The sequence below is a fragment of the Ambystoma mexicanum genome, chromosome 8 (genome assembly GCF_040938575.1).
Source record: "Ambystoma mexicanum isolate Mex_15411 chromosome 8, UKY_AmexF1_1, whole genome shotgun sequence".
Taxonomy (NCBI): Eukaryota; Metazoa; Chordata; class Amphibia; order Caudata; family Ambystomatidae; genus Ambystoma; species Ambystoma mexicanum.
In genome coordinates this window covers 109,238,723-109,258,652 of record NC_090929.1, presented here as the reverse complement: position 1 = coordinate 109,258,652, position 19,930 = coordinate 109,238,723, and the positions used below count along the sequence as shown (strand labels likewise).

Sequence of the window (19,930 nt, the reverse complement as noted above, 5' to 3'; positions counted from 1 at the left end):
CTTGAGATAAGCCTGGCTGCTCAGCTCGCTACCAAGAACTGTGTAGTACAGACTTATACCAAATGTTGGTTTTGCTTACACCTGTAGTCCTAATTGTATGTGGTGGTCCCAGAGGGCACTGCATTCAATTCTGCCAAACAGTAACACTGATGCGTGTGCAACGGTTTCTCTTCAATTACGCAGATAAACAGTCTCGAGCAACGTAAGGAAATTAAATTCTGCTCGTTTCAATTTACAACAGGAACATTTAAAACCTCAAATACCTAAACTCATTTTAAATAAAATAAAATGTCTTCTTCACGGTAGCTTTTCTTTCATAATTAGTCTAGTTCATGAACTAGAGCACTGCGCTCCCACCAATCAATCAGCTGGTCTTGTCCCACGTCGTACTCCAGGTGGAACTTTAACTTCCCAAAAAACCTGACCAAGATTTCTGCAACTCTCAAATGGGCCTTCAGATTAAGAGCTTACTGTAACAGTACCCTCCTGTTTGCAAAAGGACAATGTTAGGCAGTTTAGAATGCCCTCTGTTTCCTGACGCTCACAACTTCCAATCAGCTTCCAGTTTCTTCTTCTCCAATCAATTGTCAGCTTCCTCTGCCCCATGATGGCTTGGAGAACTCTCCTTCTAAAACAATAAGGTTAAGGGCCAAACCAGCTAAAGCTAAAATATAGACTCCGAAGAGAAATAAGAGAACTAAAGAGTGAGAAAATTAAACTTTAGTAACAGTAGCCGGACATAAATCAGAATGGGGAACCTGACACCAATCGGGGCAGCCAGCCCCCCATTGAGACTGGGTTCCTTTCATGCAAGGTGGAAGACAAAGGGTTGCAGATTTTTGGACTTCTCCCTCGCTTTCTGCCTTCTCAGACACTCTGTAGCCTGGGTGTGGAACACAAAGGATTCCCGCCAAAGACAAAACCTCTGCTGAGGTTGTTCCCACCTAGAATGGCAGGGGAAGGACACAGACAAATGAGAAATGGTGAAAAAAGCAGAAGCACAACATTCTAGCAGAACAGTGTCTTTTCTGTGCATTACCAAGGCTGATTTAACAGCGTGCAAGCAATAAAAGACTACAAGTCATAAAAGTAAAACCACTGCCACCAGCCATTCAAGTAAACTTGCAATTGTAACAAAAATGTTACTAGATAACAAAGGGGATGCATTGTATCCCCCCAGCACTCCCCATAGGGTGGGGTGTGCTGCCTCACTATATTAAATGTAAAGGGTATGAAAATCCCTCTTTACCTCTTGGGATTGATAGTTCACCCAGGTGCATTAAAGCGAAATTAACAAGGAAGCCCAAAGGGGCAACCCAGCCTAACCCCAAAAGTTATAGAAAACTATAACTCCAATCATACACTATGAAGAGACATAAAAAGATCACCTATAAAAATAATGAGACTAGGTGAGAGGGGAAAAAGATTCCCACTCACCCAGGGACAAGGAGAAATAATCCCCAAGTCAAAGCAAAAGGTTCTGGGCTCGACACAGGTCAGGAACATGCATCACAATTATGAAAATCTTACCTTGCATACACTCGTACAAACTGGAGGTAAGAGTTGCTGAAGTCTCTTGAAACCCTGAATTCCTCCTGCTACTCTTTTAGAAGAGATGATCCTTTCCCTGTGTTAGGAAAGATTTCTTAATTGTGGGTAATTTTCCTTCCATGTGGCAACCCCTAAAATGTTTGCTGTTGTTTTCACCATGATCTAGACTTTGCCAGAGAAGTGCAGCCTTCTGCCGCAATCCTCTGGGCTTTCACTCCATTCTTACGGGGAAACTGACATGCCCTTAAGACAGTCAGTACCGGGAAACGTTGTTTTCCGTAGTTTCTTTATCATGTTGCAGCTTTCGCACAACATGGCACAAGAGGGCACTGTAAGCTAACTTACTGCTCTCTTCGGGTCTCTAGTCTACTACAGGCCCTATGTACTCTCTTGGGATTGTTATCGAACGGTGCAAGTGAATCACGGACGGGACTGGTGGCAGCGATCGTTTCTTTGTTTTTGAGCTCCTTTTGGCGTTAAAGCGCGTTTCTCGCGCTTAGCCCAAAATGGTGGCCTGGCCCCCAAAATGGCCAGACCACGAGGCTCGTTGTCCTGTCCGCTGACCGTCTTGCCCCCTTCACCTTCCCCCGGTCGAGCCGACCCAGGGCCTTCCTTATTTGGGCATGTACTTACCCGTGAAACACAGATGCTTTCGTGGGCTTCTACAGGTCTTGTGTGTGCCTCCAGGATGTGGGCTGGGATGTCTAGGGTGGTGTGAATGCCTGGGACCTCCGTGGTCCGTGATAGGTCCACGTATGGTGTGCGTGTTTTGTGAGCAGATCTCCCATTGGGTCCCCTCCGTTTTGGCGCGAAGGGAACCGTGGATAAGAGGGGGTGGAAACACCACTACCATGTCGATCTCCTGAGTTCTCACGAACAAAGGAATACAGGAGCCAAGTATCCTGCAACCACGAGGCTGAACCGAGGAATCGCTGGTGACCCGCTGAAGGACTGCTCTGCACTGCTGTCGCTTTGTGAAACCCTTTCTACCTCAGATCGAACGAGAAGGCCTGTACTGGTACTTCGACCCTTGGAATAGTGGGAACAACTATTCTCGGCATCTTCACCATCTCCTGCACGTAAGCCTTCATAAGTGTCTCTGGGCCATCCAGCAGACTGACCAGCCTACCCAGGAGCCTTGCTCTGTAACCGTCGTCAGGTTGTGTTGTATTACGAGTCCTTGTCACTCTCACACGATTCGTACACTTGGCATTCCCAGGTCTGAAGTGAGTAGTGTACATTTGGCTGAAATACACACGGCCGCTCCGTTGCCCTGCTGTGGTAACAAACTGTGCGGGTTCACTGCGTTTGGGACATCCTCAACTCCTGCTGCTGCGGAATCTACATAACGAGACGTCCCCTGCTCGTATCTGAACCTGCCAGAACTGAAACTGACGCGGAGAAGCCTGGGTCTGCTTGCATCGGGGACCGGTGAGTAGCATTGCTAGGAACTGGTCGCCCTCCTGCAGGAGCCCATAGCTTTTCCCCGCTGTGTCTAACAGCACGCCTTTCCGTACTCGCGCTCTGCTTCTGCCCACAGTGGAGGCTGCGCTTGAGTCGCGGAGCTCTGTTCATCTTCATTTGTTCACCGAACTAAACTGCCTGATTCCCTCGAAGAGACTCCCCTTTTTGCCCATTGGCACCAGCGTGTGCAGGTACTTTTGAGCACAGGGCTCCACTCTTCGTAGGGCTTGGACTTCCTTTTAGTTAGGTGCCTCTGAAGGCGGACTGGGTCTAATTATTATTCGCACTGCCTGTTTTCCTCCCCATTTAGGTGGTCTACACATTTCGTGCGTCTAACTCGTTAGACTCGTTTGTATTTGTATATATATTGTATTGGTTTGGTATGTGTTCGTTTACTTGGGTTTTATTGTGATTTCTCACTACGGTCAATGTTACAAAGGCCTTGTAATGTGTATATATTTTTAATATAACACCTGCTTGGAGTAATTTGTAAGTGTCCTTGCTTTGTGTGCTAATTGCGGGCTTTCAGTCACCCTCACCCCTCTTGAGACCTAGTCTTGACAGCCGCGATTGCTACCCTGATTGGGCTGGCTTGTCCAGGTGTTACCCTGTTCCAAGAAACTAGGCTGGCCTTCTAAACCTCTGCCCCTCCAGGACAGAGTTCAGAAATCCGTCTTAACACCCTGTATTACCATTTAGTTTTTATGATGCAATATCAAATGCCATTTAAACTCTGAAGTCTAAATGTGCTCTGCTTCAGGAAGGCTACTATCCTGAAGGGACATTGAACTATACTAGATGACTATTTACAGTCCCCTTATTAGGAAATGTCATTGAGGCAGATGCAATAACCTCTCACAAACTGAGTCCTGAGGGAGATTGGGTTAGTTTACAGAACCAGTGCTGTGGAAAAACTCTTCAAGTTGGTACTTTGTTTAGTGTAATGCGCTCCAAGACACTGACACGCCTGCAGCTTTGGAGGCCCATCCCCTGCTAGCATTTAATAAGAGAATTCACAAGCTGAAGTAAAAAGTTGAGCACACGTGGAAGATATTTAATGCGCTGCAAATTTGGCGTGAGAAGCAGTGATGAGCCACTGTGCACTCAATCTCTTACCCAGGATAAGATTTCCACTCAGTTTGCACATCTGCACCATATCACATATCACAGATAGAACTCTGCTAGCACTCGTGAGCTATATACCCAAATTGAGACCTTATTGGTCCCGAGTAATGCCTCATATGCTTTGCTAGCTTGATGTGTAAAGAGTAGCAGACAGAACATTTGGAGCAAGTGACCATTTGGCAGCAACATTGTCTAGTGTTGCGAGGCACTGCCTGGCTTAGGTATTTTACAGTTTTATGTAGCTTTACAGTGTGCTTAACAATGGTATTTCCTGTAGCCCCAGCCTATGAACTACAAATCCCTGAAATAGAACCTACTGAAGGAGAGCCAAGTTTGCTCCAAATGCAGGTTTATTTCTGCTTAGACCTTGCTGTTGAAAGCCACAATTTGGTGGCTACTGTGAGAAACAAGAAGTTGTCTCACCCGCTAGTCCCCGGGGGGGGGGGGGGGCGTTTGTATCTGTCATTCAGGTGTCCAGGACATGACCATCGCTTTTGCCTTCGGTTCCTGGGGGTGGAGCAGTGCTGGGAAGGATCACCTGGGTGGGGGGTCCTCGGGGAGTGGGACACCGGATGGTGAGACAACGTATCCCTCTCTTCCCTGTAACATCTTTACCCCATCCTACCCAATGGGATATTTAGAAACTCAATCCCCACACACCCATTTTCCTGCACAAACACTTTTACACGGACAGCCCACTCTGGGAGAAAACTGATTCGCACCCGAGCCATGTACCTGATATGTCACAATAGTATGGTCCGGTGAGGTAGGGCAATTATCGACAATCACTCACACCTGACTTCCATTACACTTCCCCACACAGATAAAAGGCGCAGCACGAAAGCACACTCTGAGGCAAAACACACAAAGGCACAGCAGTTTCGAGTCAGCAGTTGAACAAGGGTAGAAAGATGGCCAGGCACAAGAGGTTCGTGAGAGGGGTGTTTGGTAAGAATTTGTGTAGTCGCACTGTGTGAAACTACACAACACTTATCTGCTTGGTACTAGGTAACTGTAAAGACTGGAGGGGGGTGTCTGTACTTCTGCTCTCTATATGGTAGAGGAGAGGCAAAGAGGACCCCAGCCAAGATACTCTATTATTGGTGCGTGGTCGAGCAATCAAGGCCTAGCTTCTCAGGAGGTGATGCAGGCTGGTTCTTAAGTACAGTGTAGTCCCCAAGCCCCCACAAAGGAATGTCCACACACTGTATTGGTTAAAACAGTCTTTATACAGTTACTAGTTCTAAAGTAGTACCACAATTATCACATCTCATTAAAGTGCATCATTATACTGTCAGAATGTCTCACAGATCAAATAGAGGAAACCAGCAATAGAGAATAGGAGGAAAGCAGTTGTTTGGAACAATTGGCAGAATACTGGCCCTGCTACCTAGACACAGCTCTGTGTAGAGATACCCCCAACCTGGGCAACCTGTGAAGCAAAGATGTATCACAAGCCCAGTCCATATATTTTTCTATGAGTCTTATTTCCTTGCAGGATGCCAATACTCTGTCATCGACGAGCACCGCTAGGAACAAAGCTGCCACTTCACCTCCATAGTTCACCCTGTTCTCCGCTGGACGTTCGATGACCCGTGACTCCTGCCTTAAAGGGAGGGCACTCGAGAAGGGCCATCGATTAATGATGACCTTAGATGAATGGAAGGTCAGGAGGGCATCCCACCGGGGGAAGAGAAAGGAGGGGGCACATAGACCATATATAGGGTCCATAGGTCTGGCGAGGGAACAACAAAGAGCGTGTCGGTGAGTTTCCTTAGAGGAGGCACTGGTGTATAGGTATCGGCGATAGGGAGGCCTGGGTTGGAGACCAGGATATCCTTTTTAAACTTCTTCCTACCAGATTTCGTGAGGAGGGCAGGATAGTCAATAGAGAAGCACTTGGAGAAGATAAGAGAGAGAGAGAGCACCATAGAGTAGGTGGGGAGAGGAGAGACGTGGAAGGGAGAGGGGGAACACTAGGGAAGGACAACATGCAGGGTGAAGGCAGACGAGACAGCGAGAGGCAGGGAAGTTGAGCAATAGGACAAGACGACAACACTCAGGATTAAGAACTATCAAAAATGCACGTTTTTAGATGAGGGGGGGGGCACCTCAGTTTGAGAATCCTGTATTGAGGGAGAAAGGCCTAGGTTTCACTATGCAATTTAAGGTACTGATACAGTGCAAATAAAAAAAAAAGGTGGAACCCACCTGTGGGTGGAAGGGGGTAAGCAGGGAAGTCACAGGGAGGTGACTGGCAGCTGGCGTCCCCTGCGGACACCTGCACACACTTACAGGGAGCCGCCTAAGTAGGGGCCGCCCTTTGCCTAGGGGCCCTTAGCCGTGGGGCTGCCAGGCAGAGGCTGGCTAGGGCAGGTCAGTGATAAGGGAGGGGAGGCCAATCGGAGGGAGGGGGGGGTAGTGGGAGGCCGGCGGGATGGAAGGACAGAAGCGGGAGGAGGGAGGCCCGGAAAGAGCAGGAGACACAAGAGGGCAGAGAAAAACAAATAACAATTCACAGTATCCCCAAGTACACTGCCAAACACAAAGCCCAGGAGGGCGTCAACATTTTCAAATCCGTTGCGCTGCACTCACCTCGCTCGGCCATGTTGGAGAAATGCATCTCTGGTTTGAAGAAGAGTGGTCCAGCTGGAGCTGGTCCTGTTGCAGCAATGCAGACCCGGTGTTCCTGAGCATCAGTTGTGGCGACAAGAGGGATGATGTGTTAGGGAGAATACTCATAAGTGCGCTAATTCCCTCCACCTTAGACCCCCAGCAACTTTGCTGGATTTTGAGGACTTGACTTTTTTAACCTGTGGAGTGGGGCCTTTTTTTTCCCCACACTCGTATTTTAATGTGATTTTGTACACTGTTTCTTTTGGTTGTGGAGTCTGACAAACTCCAGAGGGATCATCTTTTACATTGTGTCACACTGCACCTTGAGTGCAGTGACACAGGGAAGTCTTCCAGATTTTCCAGAGGTTTAACTACCTTCTCTGGGATAAACTACTGTTTCCCAGGGCAGTGAAGTGAAATTGACTTTACCATTGTGACTTTCTAGACCCAGCACAAACTATTTAACAATGGAGTGCTGGAGGGGTTACCTAGTATCCCCTTTGTCTAGCTTCTCATGTAACATTTTTTATGTTACCCTTTTCTCGATGAATGGCTGGTGGCAGTGGTTTACGTTGTACTACCATTATGGGATTTTTACCATGGGCTGCGTTCGCAGTCATGGTAAAGCACCAACGGGTCCCATTTTTGTCAAAATGTCCGGTCTTCTTTTTCCCCCCCATTTCCTTGTAGAATGGTCCTTCTTGAGATTTACTCTGCATGCCAAACCAGGTTGTGTCCCTTTGTTCGCTTTGCCTTTGGCGGGATTCATGAGTGAAACCCGCCTCTGGCTCCAGGGTGTCTAGCAGGAGCAGGAAGTGAGAGAAGTGCCAGACACTACCTGTGCTTAGTCTCCTAGGAGACCCAAATGCTCTCTGTGGCGATTGGCCGGCTGACTGTCCGGCAAGGACAGCCACCCAGCTGGGTGACTGACGGCTAGGCTTGAATGAATGGGAGCAAGCTGCGTAAAAGGCGGGCTTTTTGGCTTGGAAGACAGAGTCGACCACTGGATGAAGGAATCCGAAGAGAACTTGAAGACGCTTGCTGCAACTCCTGGACCGTTGGTTTGCCCGTTGAAACCATGCTGCTGTGCTGAAACTCCAAATTTCTATCGACAGAGAAGCCCCTGCAAGGACGACTTCTCCCTTTGTGTTGGTGGCACCAATCCACTCCAAAGTAAGCCACCTGGACATCCTCTCGAAGCTGGTTGAATTTCCACAGAGTAGCTGCTGGAAACTGAATAGCCAGGTAGAAGAACACCAGATTGTGTGCGTTGCTTTAAAGCTGGCCAAGAGCTCCAGGGAGATCCTCTGGACTCCCAGGAAGCAGGACTGACTGAGCCTGAGCCCCCTCAACAGAGTGCGGGATCCCAGATGCAAGGAAAGTCAATCTCAACAGCCAGAAGCCGCGGTGTTGCTATTTGTTGTAGTCACGAGTAGCTGAAACACTGATGTGCCACTTGTTTGAAGATTGCCGGTTGCGAGTGGTGACCGTCCAATTGCAGTGCAGGATTCCCCAGAAGTCCTCACTCTTGTCCCCACGACTGAGGCCCAGGAACAGTGAGATCTGCAGAGCGCACAGGAAAAGAAGTCATCTGCTGGACTTTTCTTCAATGTAAAGATACTGTGAAGTCTGAGAGGATTTAGCTCTTATTATAGAGTTGCTTGCATCTTCTACTACTCGCAAGTCTAACAGCTTGTGGCCCTATATTGATTCTTCTTTTTCTTCAGACTTCTAAAACATTGTGCATATACTTTTCTCACCTTCCAGAAGTACTTCAGCTCATATAGACTTTTGCCCATTAACTTTGGCTTAGCCTGTTCCACTGAATGACTCTGCTTGGGGAATCCAAAAGTATTTGCCTGATTAAGAATGTTTGATCTCTTGCTTGTTCTAATAACCTTTTCCTTTGACCTGTTCCTAAGAATATTTTAAATGCAACAGTGATATATTAGTGTCCCCAGCACCCAACTATTGAAGTCACCTGAGGGTGTAGGTTGTGTGTGGGCCATCCCAAAAGGGTACTTACTGATTTAGAAATATATTTGTTACATTGCTCCCTTCTGAAGAAGGCTTATTCTAACTGACTGATAAATTAATAACTTTTTTGAAGAAACCTTGTGTGTAAGGGTTTATTTGAATACTTGTCACTGTGAATCTGTGTAACTCCCCTACAGCTCACATTAACCCCTCTTGAGATAATCCTGGCTGCTCAATCACACTACCAACCTTTGTAGTAAAGACTTATACCAAAGGTTGGGGTCCTATTGCTAGGAGGTCAGGATTGTTGTAGTGCCCCCAAAGGGTACATTATACCATCTTGCCTAACAACCATGACGCAGGAAAGGAACATTTGTGTTTTGTTGGTTACATCAGGCCCTCTGCAATAAGAGACTGTGATTGCGAGAGAGACTTTGGCAGAAGGCCCTGATGCCTATGTGTTGAACTGTTACCTCGTGGCTAAGAAGCCATAGTGTGTGCAAAGCATGCACGTGCCTCCTTGCTGAAAACGTGGGGAAGGGAAGCCAACTGCTCAACTAACCTGACCTACCATTTCTTGAACACTTTTTTTGCATACATTGTTATCCCACACCATTTTGTATTTAGAAGTAAGGATTGGCAATAGGTTTATTAGTATAAACCTTTTGAACTTGACAGACTCCATTAGGTCTCTGTTATTTTTTGATGGTCGTAGCTTGCTCCCATCTTTAGATTTAGGTTTAGATGGGTGTTCTGCCAACCCATTGAAGTTCAATAAACACCCTTGTCTGTCTTCACGGTTTGATACCATTCCTCCTTACACTACCCTACAATCTAATAGTATACTTAATCTGCAAGTCTGTTCCCTAAAGTTTGACTCCAGGGTTTGTCTTTTTAATTTTATTTTTTCATTGATTCCTTTTCAGGGTGTATATTTAAAGGTCTAAGGAAATGTAATTTCCCATGGACTTCATGGGACAATAGCGCCTTGCTGTGCCATTGCCATCAAATTCCATTTTGTTTCTGGAAATTCTGCCCTGTTGGATTGACAGTTTTGTCCAATTTCATTTTTTTTAGACAACGAAATAGTGTGCTTCCTGAAAGTGCAATTAGCTGAAGCCATCAATCTTCAGGATAAGAACCTATTGGCCCAAATTCAGGAAACCATGCGCTGTGTTGGCCGCTTTGATAACCGAACGTGTCGAAAGCTGCTAGCCTCCATAGCAGAGGACTATAGGTAAGACCAAAGCAAACATTTTGTATATGGACCCGCTGTGTAGTGAGTTTCTTTCTAATGAAAAGGTGTTTAATCCTGCTTTTCTTTGACATGTTGGTGGGACTGTGTAAGGTAGAAAGTCGACTCTTTGCATGCTTTTGGAGTTCTTTACATTTGTTACTTGTGTTCTGTGATAACTGGGTGGAAATTGCGAGTGTGATTGCCGTCCACATCTGACTGGGCAAACGATTCATCTTTGTGACCCTTTGGCCCCAACAGTTGGGGCTGCTGCCAAGGTACCTTTTATTCTCCATGGGGCAGTATACTGACCCAGAAAACCTTACTGTTATTGGGTGGTGGCAATGTACTTTGACATATTAGCTGCACTTGATGCAGCCGTTTTGGCTCACAGGAAGCTTTAGTGTTGTGAAATTCAGTTTTAGCCTGTGTCTCCATGGGGGCCGGCTAGCTGTGGCTACATGCTTGTCCCCTGAGGGAACATCTAGAAATAAAGACTGATACCAGGGTAATAACACATTTTATTAAAGGCATAGTGGGTTTTATTTATTCAAGTGTCCTGTGTGTGGGTGTTTGGGATTAAACCATACAGCCCACCATGGGACTGGATGGAATGTGTAAAAAGAAAAGAAGAAAGGAACAATATAATACAATAGAGCTAGGCACAGCCCGGGAGGTGAAATGAGACAAGCAGAAATCCTGCTCTAATCAGCAGGATGGAGCAGTGAACATGAAGTCCCGGGTTGGTCTCGGCGGCCAACCCGGGTTAAGAAAAGACATTTGAGGAAGTCCTGGGCTGCTCCATTGAGCGAACCAGGTGAAGAAAGCCCAGGGCAACCCAGCGGAGCAGCCCGGGTGACGGCAGCAGCCAGCCCTCTGCTTCTTGCCATGCATAACAGACTGGGCAGGCCCAAACAAGGCCACAGGGTGTGGCAGTGTGTTAGGCAAAGTTTTTATGCAGTACCCTCTGGGAACACTACAAACAACTCTGACTACAGGTATTGGAAACCCAACCTTTGCTATAAGCTTGTACTACGCAGTTTTGGTAGCATGTTGAGCAGCCAGACTTATCGCAAGAGGGGTCAATGTGAGGTATGTAGATTAATCCTTTTCCTGCTATACAAGTAAAGAATGTATGACTTTTTGGAGGGACAGATCAAAACAGTCAGAGGTTAGAGCCTATCAGTGTGCCAGGACAGCCAATGTCAGTTGAGCAAAGTCTAGGGGAAGCTGAAGGTCTTCCTGAAGGTAAGTCAAAAGTCTTGCACAATGGTATAGGGAGTTTTTGTTGAAAAAGAAATCACTGTTGTACCAAAAGCTTGGAGGCTTGTGAAACGCAAAGCTGCAAGCAACTCTACAAAAAGCAGTAAATGCAAGTCTCAACTGAGAGCAAGCAAACTACACAGCAAGAGCCAAGTACCTCTTAGTTCACAGTACCTTAGGTGCAAAGAAATTGGTTCCAGCTGGCTTCTGTTCCTGTTGTAGTATGGCAGATCTTGTTTTTCCAGTATCAGGTAATATTATCCCCATGTATGTGGTCGCCGGGAAAAGGTTGCAGCGATATTATATGGGTGACCATATATATGGGGACAGGGGCAAAAAAAAAATTTGCGGGGGTGTTCCCCGCATGTTCCATGCAATAATGTCGCCACAAAAAAGGGCCATTTTTCGGTGATATTTTTGCATGGCGAGATTTCTGTGGCGACATTATTACATAGAACCGTTTTTCCTGGTCCTCAGTAAAGGGGACAAGAGGGAGGACGTCTGGGGACTCCTGCACTATGGTTTGAAGGTCAGCGACAGCAATGGGCAAAGTTCAGATCAGTGGCACTTTGCGGTTTCAGCTTCTCGCGAATAGCACCACTGCGGTTCTTGGACACCTTGTGGACTTTCCTTGCTTCTGGGGTCCAGCACTCTGTTGAGGTGGTTCAGGCTTGGTCAGCTCTGCTGCTAAGGAGTTCGGGTGCACTCGATTCTGGTGTTCCTCTCCCTGGCACTCAGTTCAGCAGCAATGGAAGTACTGCCAGCTTCGAGAGTATTTCCAGATGAGTTCGTCTTGGGGTCGATTGGTCCCATCAACCCAACGGGAGAAGTCGTCCTTTGCAGGGCTACTCTAGTCGAGGCGAATTTCAGAGCTTCAGCACTGCAGCATGGCTTTGCCTGGCAAACCAACGGTCCAGGAGTTGCAGCAGGCTTCTCTTCCAAGTTATTCTTCGGATTCCTTCGTCCAGTGATCGACTCTGACTTCCAAGCAAAAGACCTTGCCTTTTATGCAGGTCGCTCCAATTCATTCAGTCTAGCTGTCACTCACGCAGCAGGATGGCTGTTCTCCAAGGACAGCCAGCCAATCACATTTGGGTGCATCGTTGTAACCAAGGAGACTAAGCACAGGGAGTTTCGGGAACCTCCCTTGCTTCCTGCCGTGCCAGACACGCTGGAGCCGGAGGCGGGCTTCACCAGGGAATCCCACCAAAGCCAAAAATAACAAAGGGACCAAACCTGGTTTGACACATAGAGTACATCTCAAGAAGGACCTTTTGGTGTACTATTGTACTTTTTGCTTTAAAGTTCTACTCCCGGCCATTTTGTTTTGTGCTGTCCCTTTGTCTGTGGGGACCATGCTAAAATGGCTGCTGTATTTGAATGTGGGCGAACACTGAGCACAGCCCTTCATCCTTTGTCAGGTTTTAAACTGGCATAGCCTGGTTTCCTCCCCCAGATAGTCCCAATACACATCCTGCTGGGTAGACCAGAGTTGTTGGGTGTTTTTTCAACTCAAACTCATTGGCTGGTCACCTAAATCTTTGTTTCTTCCTGGTGTGTTATTGGAGTGCAGGCTTAGGACAACCCTCCAGTAAATGCATATCTAGGGTGAACGTGGCTAATTACTCAAATTAATACCTGAATTGTTAGAGGAGGTATTCAAGATGGGCTGATGAATTTTTGGACTGTATTTATCCATACTGTTTGGTCTCTTCTTGCATACTTTGCCATGTTTCTTTTTTGGCTGCTTGTTGTCCTCTTTGGGCTGGTCCTACTCGTCCTTCCAGACCTGCTGGCTGGACTGATTGTCCCGTGCTGGGACCATTCCTTTGTCGCTGCAGTATTGCTTTCCTGGTAAATCCTCTTGTATGAAGTTCCTTGAGCTGTGGTGCCTACTTCGCACAGAAGAGTGTTGGGTTTAAGCTACTGGGAATCTGCTTAATCTTGGCTCTTCCTGGACCAACCCCCAACCACTGCTCTTGTCATGGGACAATTTTTTTATCAGCTGGCTGTTTTGTCTTCCGAGCTACCCGGATCGCTGTGGTTGCCCTCCTGTCTCCTTGTGTTGCCTTCTTCGTTGCTGTTTCGACTTCTGGTTGGTGGGTTATTGTCCTGGATACATTGATAATTCTTCCTTTTAGTCATCTGCACAGCCACTGGTCCAGAGTTTAAGGCCTTGAGTAACACTGTCTCCAGCCATGTGGAGGAAAGACTGTGCTTACTGGTTTCTCCAGCCTCTTCTGAATCAAACCCAGAGTGACTGGCACTACGAGTACCTGTCCCCAGATTCTGGGGTACTGATATATTTTTTGAAATCCTCTTCGGCGGTCCCCCAAATCCTGGTGTAGTGGGGCTTTGCAGGAACTTCTCTACCGCAGTTCACCATTGGCTTTATCCTATAACCACAGCTCTACTTATGGGTTTTGTCTGGTTATTTCCCATTTGCAATATTTAAGACTTTCCAGAACTTTAACATTTTTCATGGGTACCTTTTGGGCCCCTCATGTTTTCTACCAAAGACTTTCAACTTTACCATGCACCCCTGATTTTTTACAGATTTGTAAATGACTGAATAGCTATTGCGTTTATTAGGTTGTTTCTAAGTTGGTTATTTCAAGGAGTGTAATATTGTTGCTTGTTGCCTGCAACTACTCCGTGAATGAGCAATCCACCTCGTGGGTGCAGAGGTAAGTGTTTCCAGGGACTTGTCCCTCTATACTCAGGGGATTTGTCTTCCCCTAGTCCACCCTCCATCCCACACTATGCCTGCCCTCCAGCACTGTGATTGGGCGTCGAGCGGGTCAGCTGACCCAGGATAACTCCCTCCTAAGCAGTTCCGCCAGGGCAGCCTTGCCCGGGCCACCGGCTAAGAGGCTAAGGCAAAGGGCACCTTCCTTGAGCACAGTCTATCCCAGTTTGCCTGGCGCCCCAGCCCACCCGGGTCTCGCCCCTCTGCAGTCTGCAGCAACAACCAGGTAGGAGACTATGAAGTGACTGTATTACTCCAGTTGAATCTTGCTGTTGTCCTGTTCCACATTGCATTTTTCTCCCACAGTGTTTCTGGGCTGTGTCTGCATTTGAATCTTTAACTTGTTTGGTTCCACCCTGTTGCATTTCTTCCTGCAGTGCCTCCCAACTTTTGTCTTTTCTACAACCACACATGCTTTCTCTCCAGAGGGTCCAGGGTGTAGGTATCGCGCCACTGTTTTTCATTTCCAAACAGGTGTCAGTCTGTTATATGGAACTGCAAACACACCTACACAACAAAACGTATCCATACCCGCTGGAGCTCGGTCCACTCGCCTGCATACCAATCAATAAACTCTACTCGATTACATGCACCCAAAAAACACATCTCATCCTATAGAATACAGCTGAGACTAATACAAAATTCGGAACAGCATTTCACATAATTAGACCCTTCTGACTATCCCACTCCCCTGCATTTTGTCACGACGCCCATTCTTTCACTGTATAACTATGGGTTGCTGCCAGGGACCTAGCCACCCTTACCCACCTTTGTGCTGACTAAAAATGCGCACAAGCCTTTTAGAAATCCTTTCTTTTCCTGTTACATCTCTGACCATGGTATTCCGAAGGACGGCCAACCCCACAACGCTTGGAGGCCATACCAATGGCAGTAGGCGCTATACAAGTGACATATAACATATTGTAAGTCTAACCTTATTTTAACTTTTGTGAATACTTTAGCTCCCCTGGGTGCAGCATTCTAGTATGTTTTACCTGAATGCAACTTGTTTCTTTAGTATGCACTAGAAGTTGTGAGTGTTCATACTCTTGCATTTGTCAGTCCGGTATCAGTCTAATGCATTTTACTACTGTCTTGGGCCCCCTTTTCATTCGTACCACATAGCCTTATATGTACTGTTTGCCACCATTGTAGGTCTTGCGTTTACTTTACAAGTAAGAAGGTTCTGCCTACACCCTTTTACTGTTTTTCTACACACACTAGGTTTTACTGTGTGATGTGTAACCCAACGTAAACATTTTACCTGACAGTTGCTCTATGTGTAATTCTAAATAGCGTATTTTTCAACATGCAAATGTTGATGATAATTTGAAAAAGCATGCACTTGATCCGTTTGTTCTAATTTCCGCTCAGTTTCTCCTCTCCCCTTTATCTCTGACATCCTCGAAAGAGTGATCTACTCTCGGGTTTCCTCCTTTTTGAATCTTCACTCCTTGCTTCCATCTCTCCAATCTGGGTTCCAACCCTTTCATTCTATGGAAACGGCTTTACTGTTACAGATTCTTCTTTCTGCCTGCTATTATAAACATTAATTCTCCAGTATGTAGTCTAGCATGGATTCACATGCTCATTCCCCGTCGTTAGGCCAGGAATCCTTAGTAAAAGGAAAAAATGTTTAACTTTCACTTACAAATTGTATTGCTCCTCACTGTCTGCTGGGTCATACTGTCCCCATCCAATGACATTCCTCTCCCTAAGCCCCTCCTCTGGCAGCCATCTTCAGATTTGTACCGCACGCTTCAGTGTTGGGAGTCCTCGAGTTTGCTCTGTCAGCTGTTCCTACATTTTGTTAATTTCGACAGAAAAAGTTTCTATTTTTGTTCCAAAAGTGCCTATGTGCTCTTCTTTCCATCTGCCGACAGCGGGGATCAGTTGTCGGTGAATTTCAGCGCCCCTAAAGGGCGAAGATCCTCAAAGTTTCCAGAAGGCCATCGGGCCTACTTCTCGCCCTCTAACTATGACGGAGAAGATGATCCCTCTTCAAGCCTCGTCAAGTGCAGGCTGTGGAACATGTTTTTGGAGGACAAGCACCTGCAATGCTTCAACTGTTCATCCGGACTATAAGGAAGGAGAGTGCGAGATCTGCCTTGGCTTCTCCAAGAAGACGACGGAGGATCGGCACAGCAGACTGGTGACATGTCTGAACGCCAAGATCTCTGCCCCGTGCTCTCAGCAGGGCCATGCCTCACCCAGGGCCGGCAGGTCTGATGAGCGGGCTTCGAAGTCCTTTGAGGGCACCTCATCCGTGGTGGCCCAAGACAATACCATGCACTGCAAGTCTGGTTCCACCGGGGTCGCAGCGCATGTGTGTCCTGCGATGGACAGGGCGCGTTCGACAACAGCATCCGCCTCAATTGCAAGCAAGCGATTGAGCTCCTCCTCGAAAATGAAATAGTCCTAAGCTGCGGGAGTAGTCAGAGAAGCCAGAGACGGAGCAGAAGACGGCTGAACTGGCCATGAAAGCCCAATCGGCTCAGGTGAAGTCTTTTTCGACGCTGGAGCTGGTGGCGGCTGCTCTCACGAAGGCAAAAGAGGCTGACCCGGTAAAGGTGTAACCCCCACAGCGCAGAAGGTGTCCCTGCTGAGGCGAGAAACAGCTGCAGTGACTTTGGTGAAGTCTGCTGGCACGCCACAGAAGAGGATGCCGTCTTGAGTCCGGCTCCAACCCCTCAGGGTGGAATATGGGGGGTGGGTGCAAGGAGGCCACGGGCCAGACCCATGTTTATTTATTTATTTATTCAGATTTGTAGAGCGAGCGTCAGCCCGGGGGCATCGTGGCGCTTGTTAGACATATCTTTGCATATATTACAATATTGACATAAAATATTGACTTAAGTACATTATTTACAGTGGCAAATATGAAATTTGTACAGATTGCAATGCAGTATATTTACATGGATTTGCGAAGGTCACTTATTATTGTGCATGGAAAGGTCTTCAGTTTCCTGCGAAAAATCGGTAGTGAGTTTTCCGCTCTGTCTGCAGGAAGAGCGTTCAGGTCTTGGCGGCAATGTAGGGGAAGCTAAGGCCACAGGCTTTCGCTTTTTTGATGCGTGGGATGCAGAGTAAGTTGGTGTATTGCATCCTTATGGGACGGGAGGAGGAGGGTTTGGAAATGGTCTCAGATAGGATGGGGCGGTGAGAGAGCGCATTTGTGAGTGAGGGTGAGGATTTTGAGTGTGAAACGCTCTTTGACCGGGAGCCATTGGGTTGAGTGTCTGGCATGGGAGATATGCTCTCTTCTTGGGATGCTAAGAGCGGCCCGGAGGGCGTTGTTCTGTGTGACTTGGAGTCTGTTCAGATTTTTTGCTGATGTACCCGCTAGAAGGGCATTGCAGTAGTCCAGCTTGGCTCCAATGGTTGCTCTGGCTATGGAGAGGCAGTTAGGGTTGGAGAGGTATGGCTTGATGGCGTTTGAGTTTAATGGTATGCACGGAAGAGGAGGTGATTGCCCTGACTTGTCTGGGCATAGATAGAGAGGAGTCTATGTATACCCCCAGTGTCTTTACAGCTGTGGAGACGGGGATGACGAAGTTGTCAATGGCGAAGTTAGCGTACAGTGTGTCCAGTTTGTCTAAGGTGCTCTGTTGACCTAGTATCATGATTTCAGTCTTGTCTCCATTTAGGCAATGGCCATTGACTGCCATCCAGGCTTGGATGATGGAGTAGATCGAATGGAGTGCCTTAGCGTCTTCGTGGTATGAGCCTGAGAGGGGTAGAAGTAATTGCGTGTCGTCCGCGTAGTTCGTGTAAGTGATACCGTATGAGTCAAGTTTGTCAAAAAGAGGTTTGGTGAACAAGTTGTAAAGTGTGGGTGCAGTGCAGGATCCTTGAGGGACCCAGCAGTGGATTGTCGTGGGAGTGGCGTTGGCAATGTCCGAGAAGACTTTCATGGCTCTACCCTCTAGGAAGGAGGTCACCCATAGAGCTGATTCTTTAGAAAAGTTGGCTGAGTGTGTGAGTTGAGGGTCTTGTGGTCAACCAGATCGAAAGCTGCTGAGAGATCTAGAAGGAGCAAAAGAGCTGGCTTGCCCTTGTCCATGATTTGGGCGATCTGACTCTTCAGAACCACCAGGGCTGTTTCTGTGCAGCTTCCTTTCTGGAAGCCTGATTGCCAAGTCCCGAGGATGGAGTGGGTTTCCAGAAAGTACTGGATTTGGCAATGTGCGGCTTTGTCCAGTCATTTCAGGAGGAAGGGCACTGTGGTTATTGGTCTGTAGTTGTTGGGTTGTAGGGGGTCGAGGGTAGGTTTTTTTAGGAGGGGCCGGACCCAAGCCTCTTTGAGGCTAGCGGGGATAATGCCTATAAAAGACGCATTGATAAAAGCCGTAAAGAGCAGCGCAAAGCAGTCTGCGCAGTCTTTGATGAGTTTTGGCGGGCAAATATCACCTTTGCAGTGGGGGGTGGTGTTTGAGGTTTTTTAGTAGATTGATCTCTTTCAGGGACGTCACTGAAGCAGAAGTCGGGTATGGTGGGCTTGGGCAAGAAGGGTGGGGCTTTAGTAGGCTTGGTACCTGTCTGTTGAGGTAATGCTTTGCAGTGGTCTTTGATTTTCTTTTGGAGAAGGTCGATTTTGTGTAGCATGGCAGCTTGAATGCTGGTACACCAAGCTTCATCTTTGATTATTTCATCTGGTGTATTGGGGGGCGGGGGAGAGAGGAGCTCGTTAAAAATGGAGAAAATCTCTTTAGAGTGCGATTTGGCATTAGAGATTCGTGTGTTGAAGGCGTTGGCTTTGGCAGCAGTGATGGCTGTTTTATATTGGTTGGAGATTACGTTGAAATCGCTTTTGGTGCTGCTGCAAGGGTTGGATTGCCAGTTTTTTAGAGCTGCTCTTTTGTGGGAACGCATTGAGTGCAGTTCTTCAGTGAACCAGGAGTTGGTGTGTAGTGATTTCTTTTCTTTTTTCCATTCGAGTGGTGCTATTTCATTGATGGCTTTAGTGACATCTATGTAGATGTCTGCCAGAATATTGGGATCATTAGCAAAAGGGGGTGCTAGTTTGGGGGTGTTAAGGTAGGGGCGCAGGTTGTCCTCTGTGTTTTTTAGAACTTCTGACTTGTGCAGCGATAGCAGGGGTCAGTTTTGTGGTTTTTGGTGATTGGAATCGAAAATTCGATGCAGTTGTGGTCGGTCCATGCTGTGTCCCAGGCCATTGAAGTTTTGTCCACGGACGACGAGGACCTGGAGTCCTTGCACACGGTCCACGAGGACGTGAAGGAGGAAGAATGTGCCGACAATGCAGGCCTAGTGTTCAGATTACGCCAGCTCAGCCTATGGCCCACCAGATCCCTGATCAGCCTCCGGCAAAGAGGAAGCATCATCCGATGCCCCCGTTTCTGACTCCACATCCGCGTCTGACACCCTCTCCCCCGGTGTAGCCCGACACGGGGGACGGACACAGTGACTGACTGCAAGATGATACTCGTGGCCCCGGCGTGGCCGAGGCAGATTTGGTACCCAGACCGTCTCAGCCTGTCAGCGTCATCTCCAGTGAAGCTGCCAGTGGTTCTGGATCTTCTCACCAGAGAAGGAGGCGCAATCCTTCACCACGACCCGGGATCACTGAACCTGAGGGCTTGGCTCCTGCAGCCCTAGAGTTTGGCGGATATGAGTTGCCTGCGGACTGTAGGGAGCTTCTTGCCAAGGCCAGGGCGTCGTCGACTTTGAAGTGCTATGGAAGCGTTTCGCTACGTGGTGCCAGTCTCAGATGATTACCCATCTGAGGGTCACAGCCCCGCAGATTCTTCCATACTTGCTATCCTTGGCCAAGGCTGGACTGGCGCACATCTGGCAGCTATTTCCCGCTATACCAGGTCTCCAGGAAGATCTTCGCTTTGGTCTCACTGACTTGTCAAGGAGTTCCTCAAAGGACTATTTCAACCTTTCCCGCCAGTGAATGCTCCTACCCTGGCGTGTGAACTTAACGT

General features: G+C 47.6%; 1 protein-coding gene across 19 annotated transcripts in view; it reads left to right on the top strand.

Annotated features, from left to right (window-relative positions):
* Window positions 1-19,930, top strand: part of GAPVD1 (GTPase activating protein and VPS9 domains 1) — a 1,092,811-nt gene that overhangs the window by 888,492 nt on the left and 184,389 nt on the right. For all 19 annotated transcript variants that reach the window (XM_069609416.1, XM_069609426.1, XM_069609418.1 and 16 more), the window contains one exon: window positions 9,811-9,970. In XM_069609416.1, coding sequence (XP_069465517.1) covers window positions 9,811-9,970 — 160 coding nt within the window. The remainder of the gene's footprint in view (window positions 1-9,810; window positions 9,971-19,930) is intronic.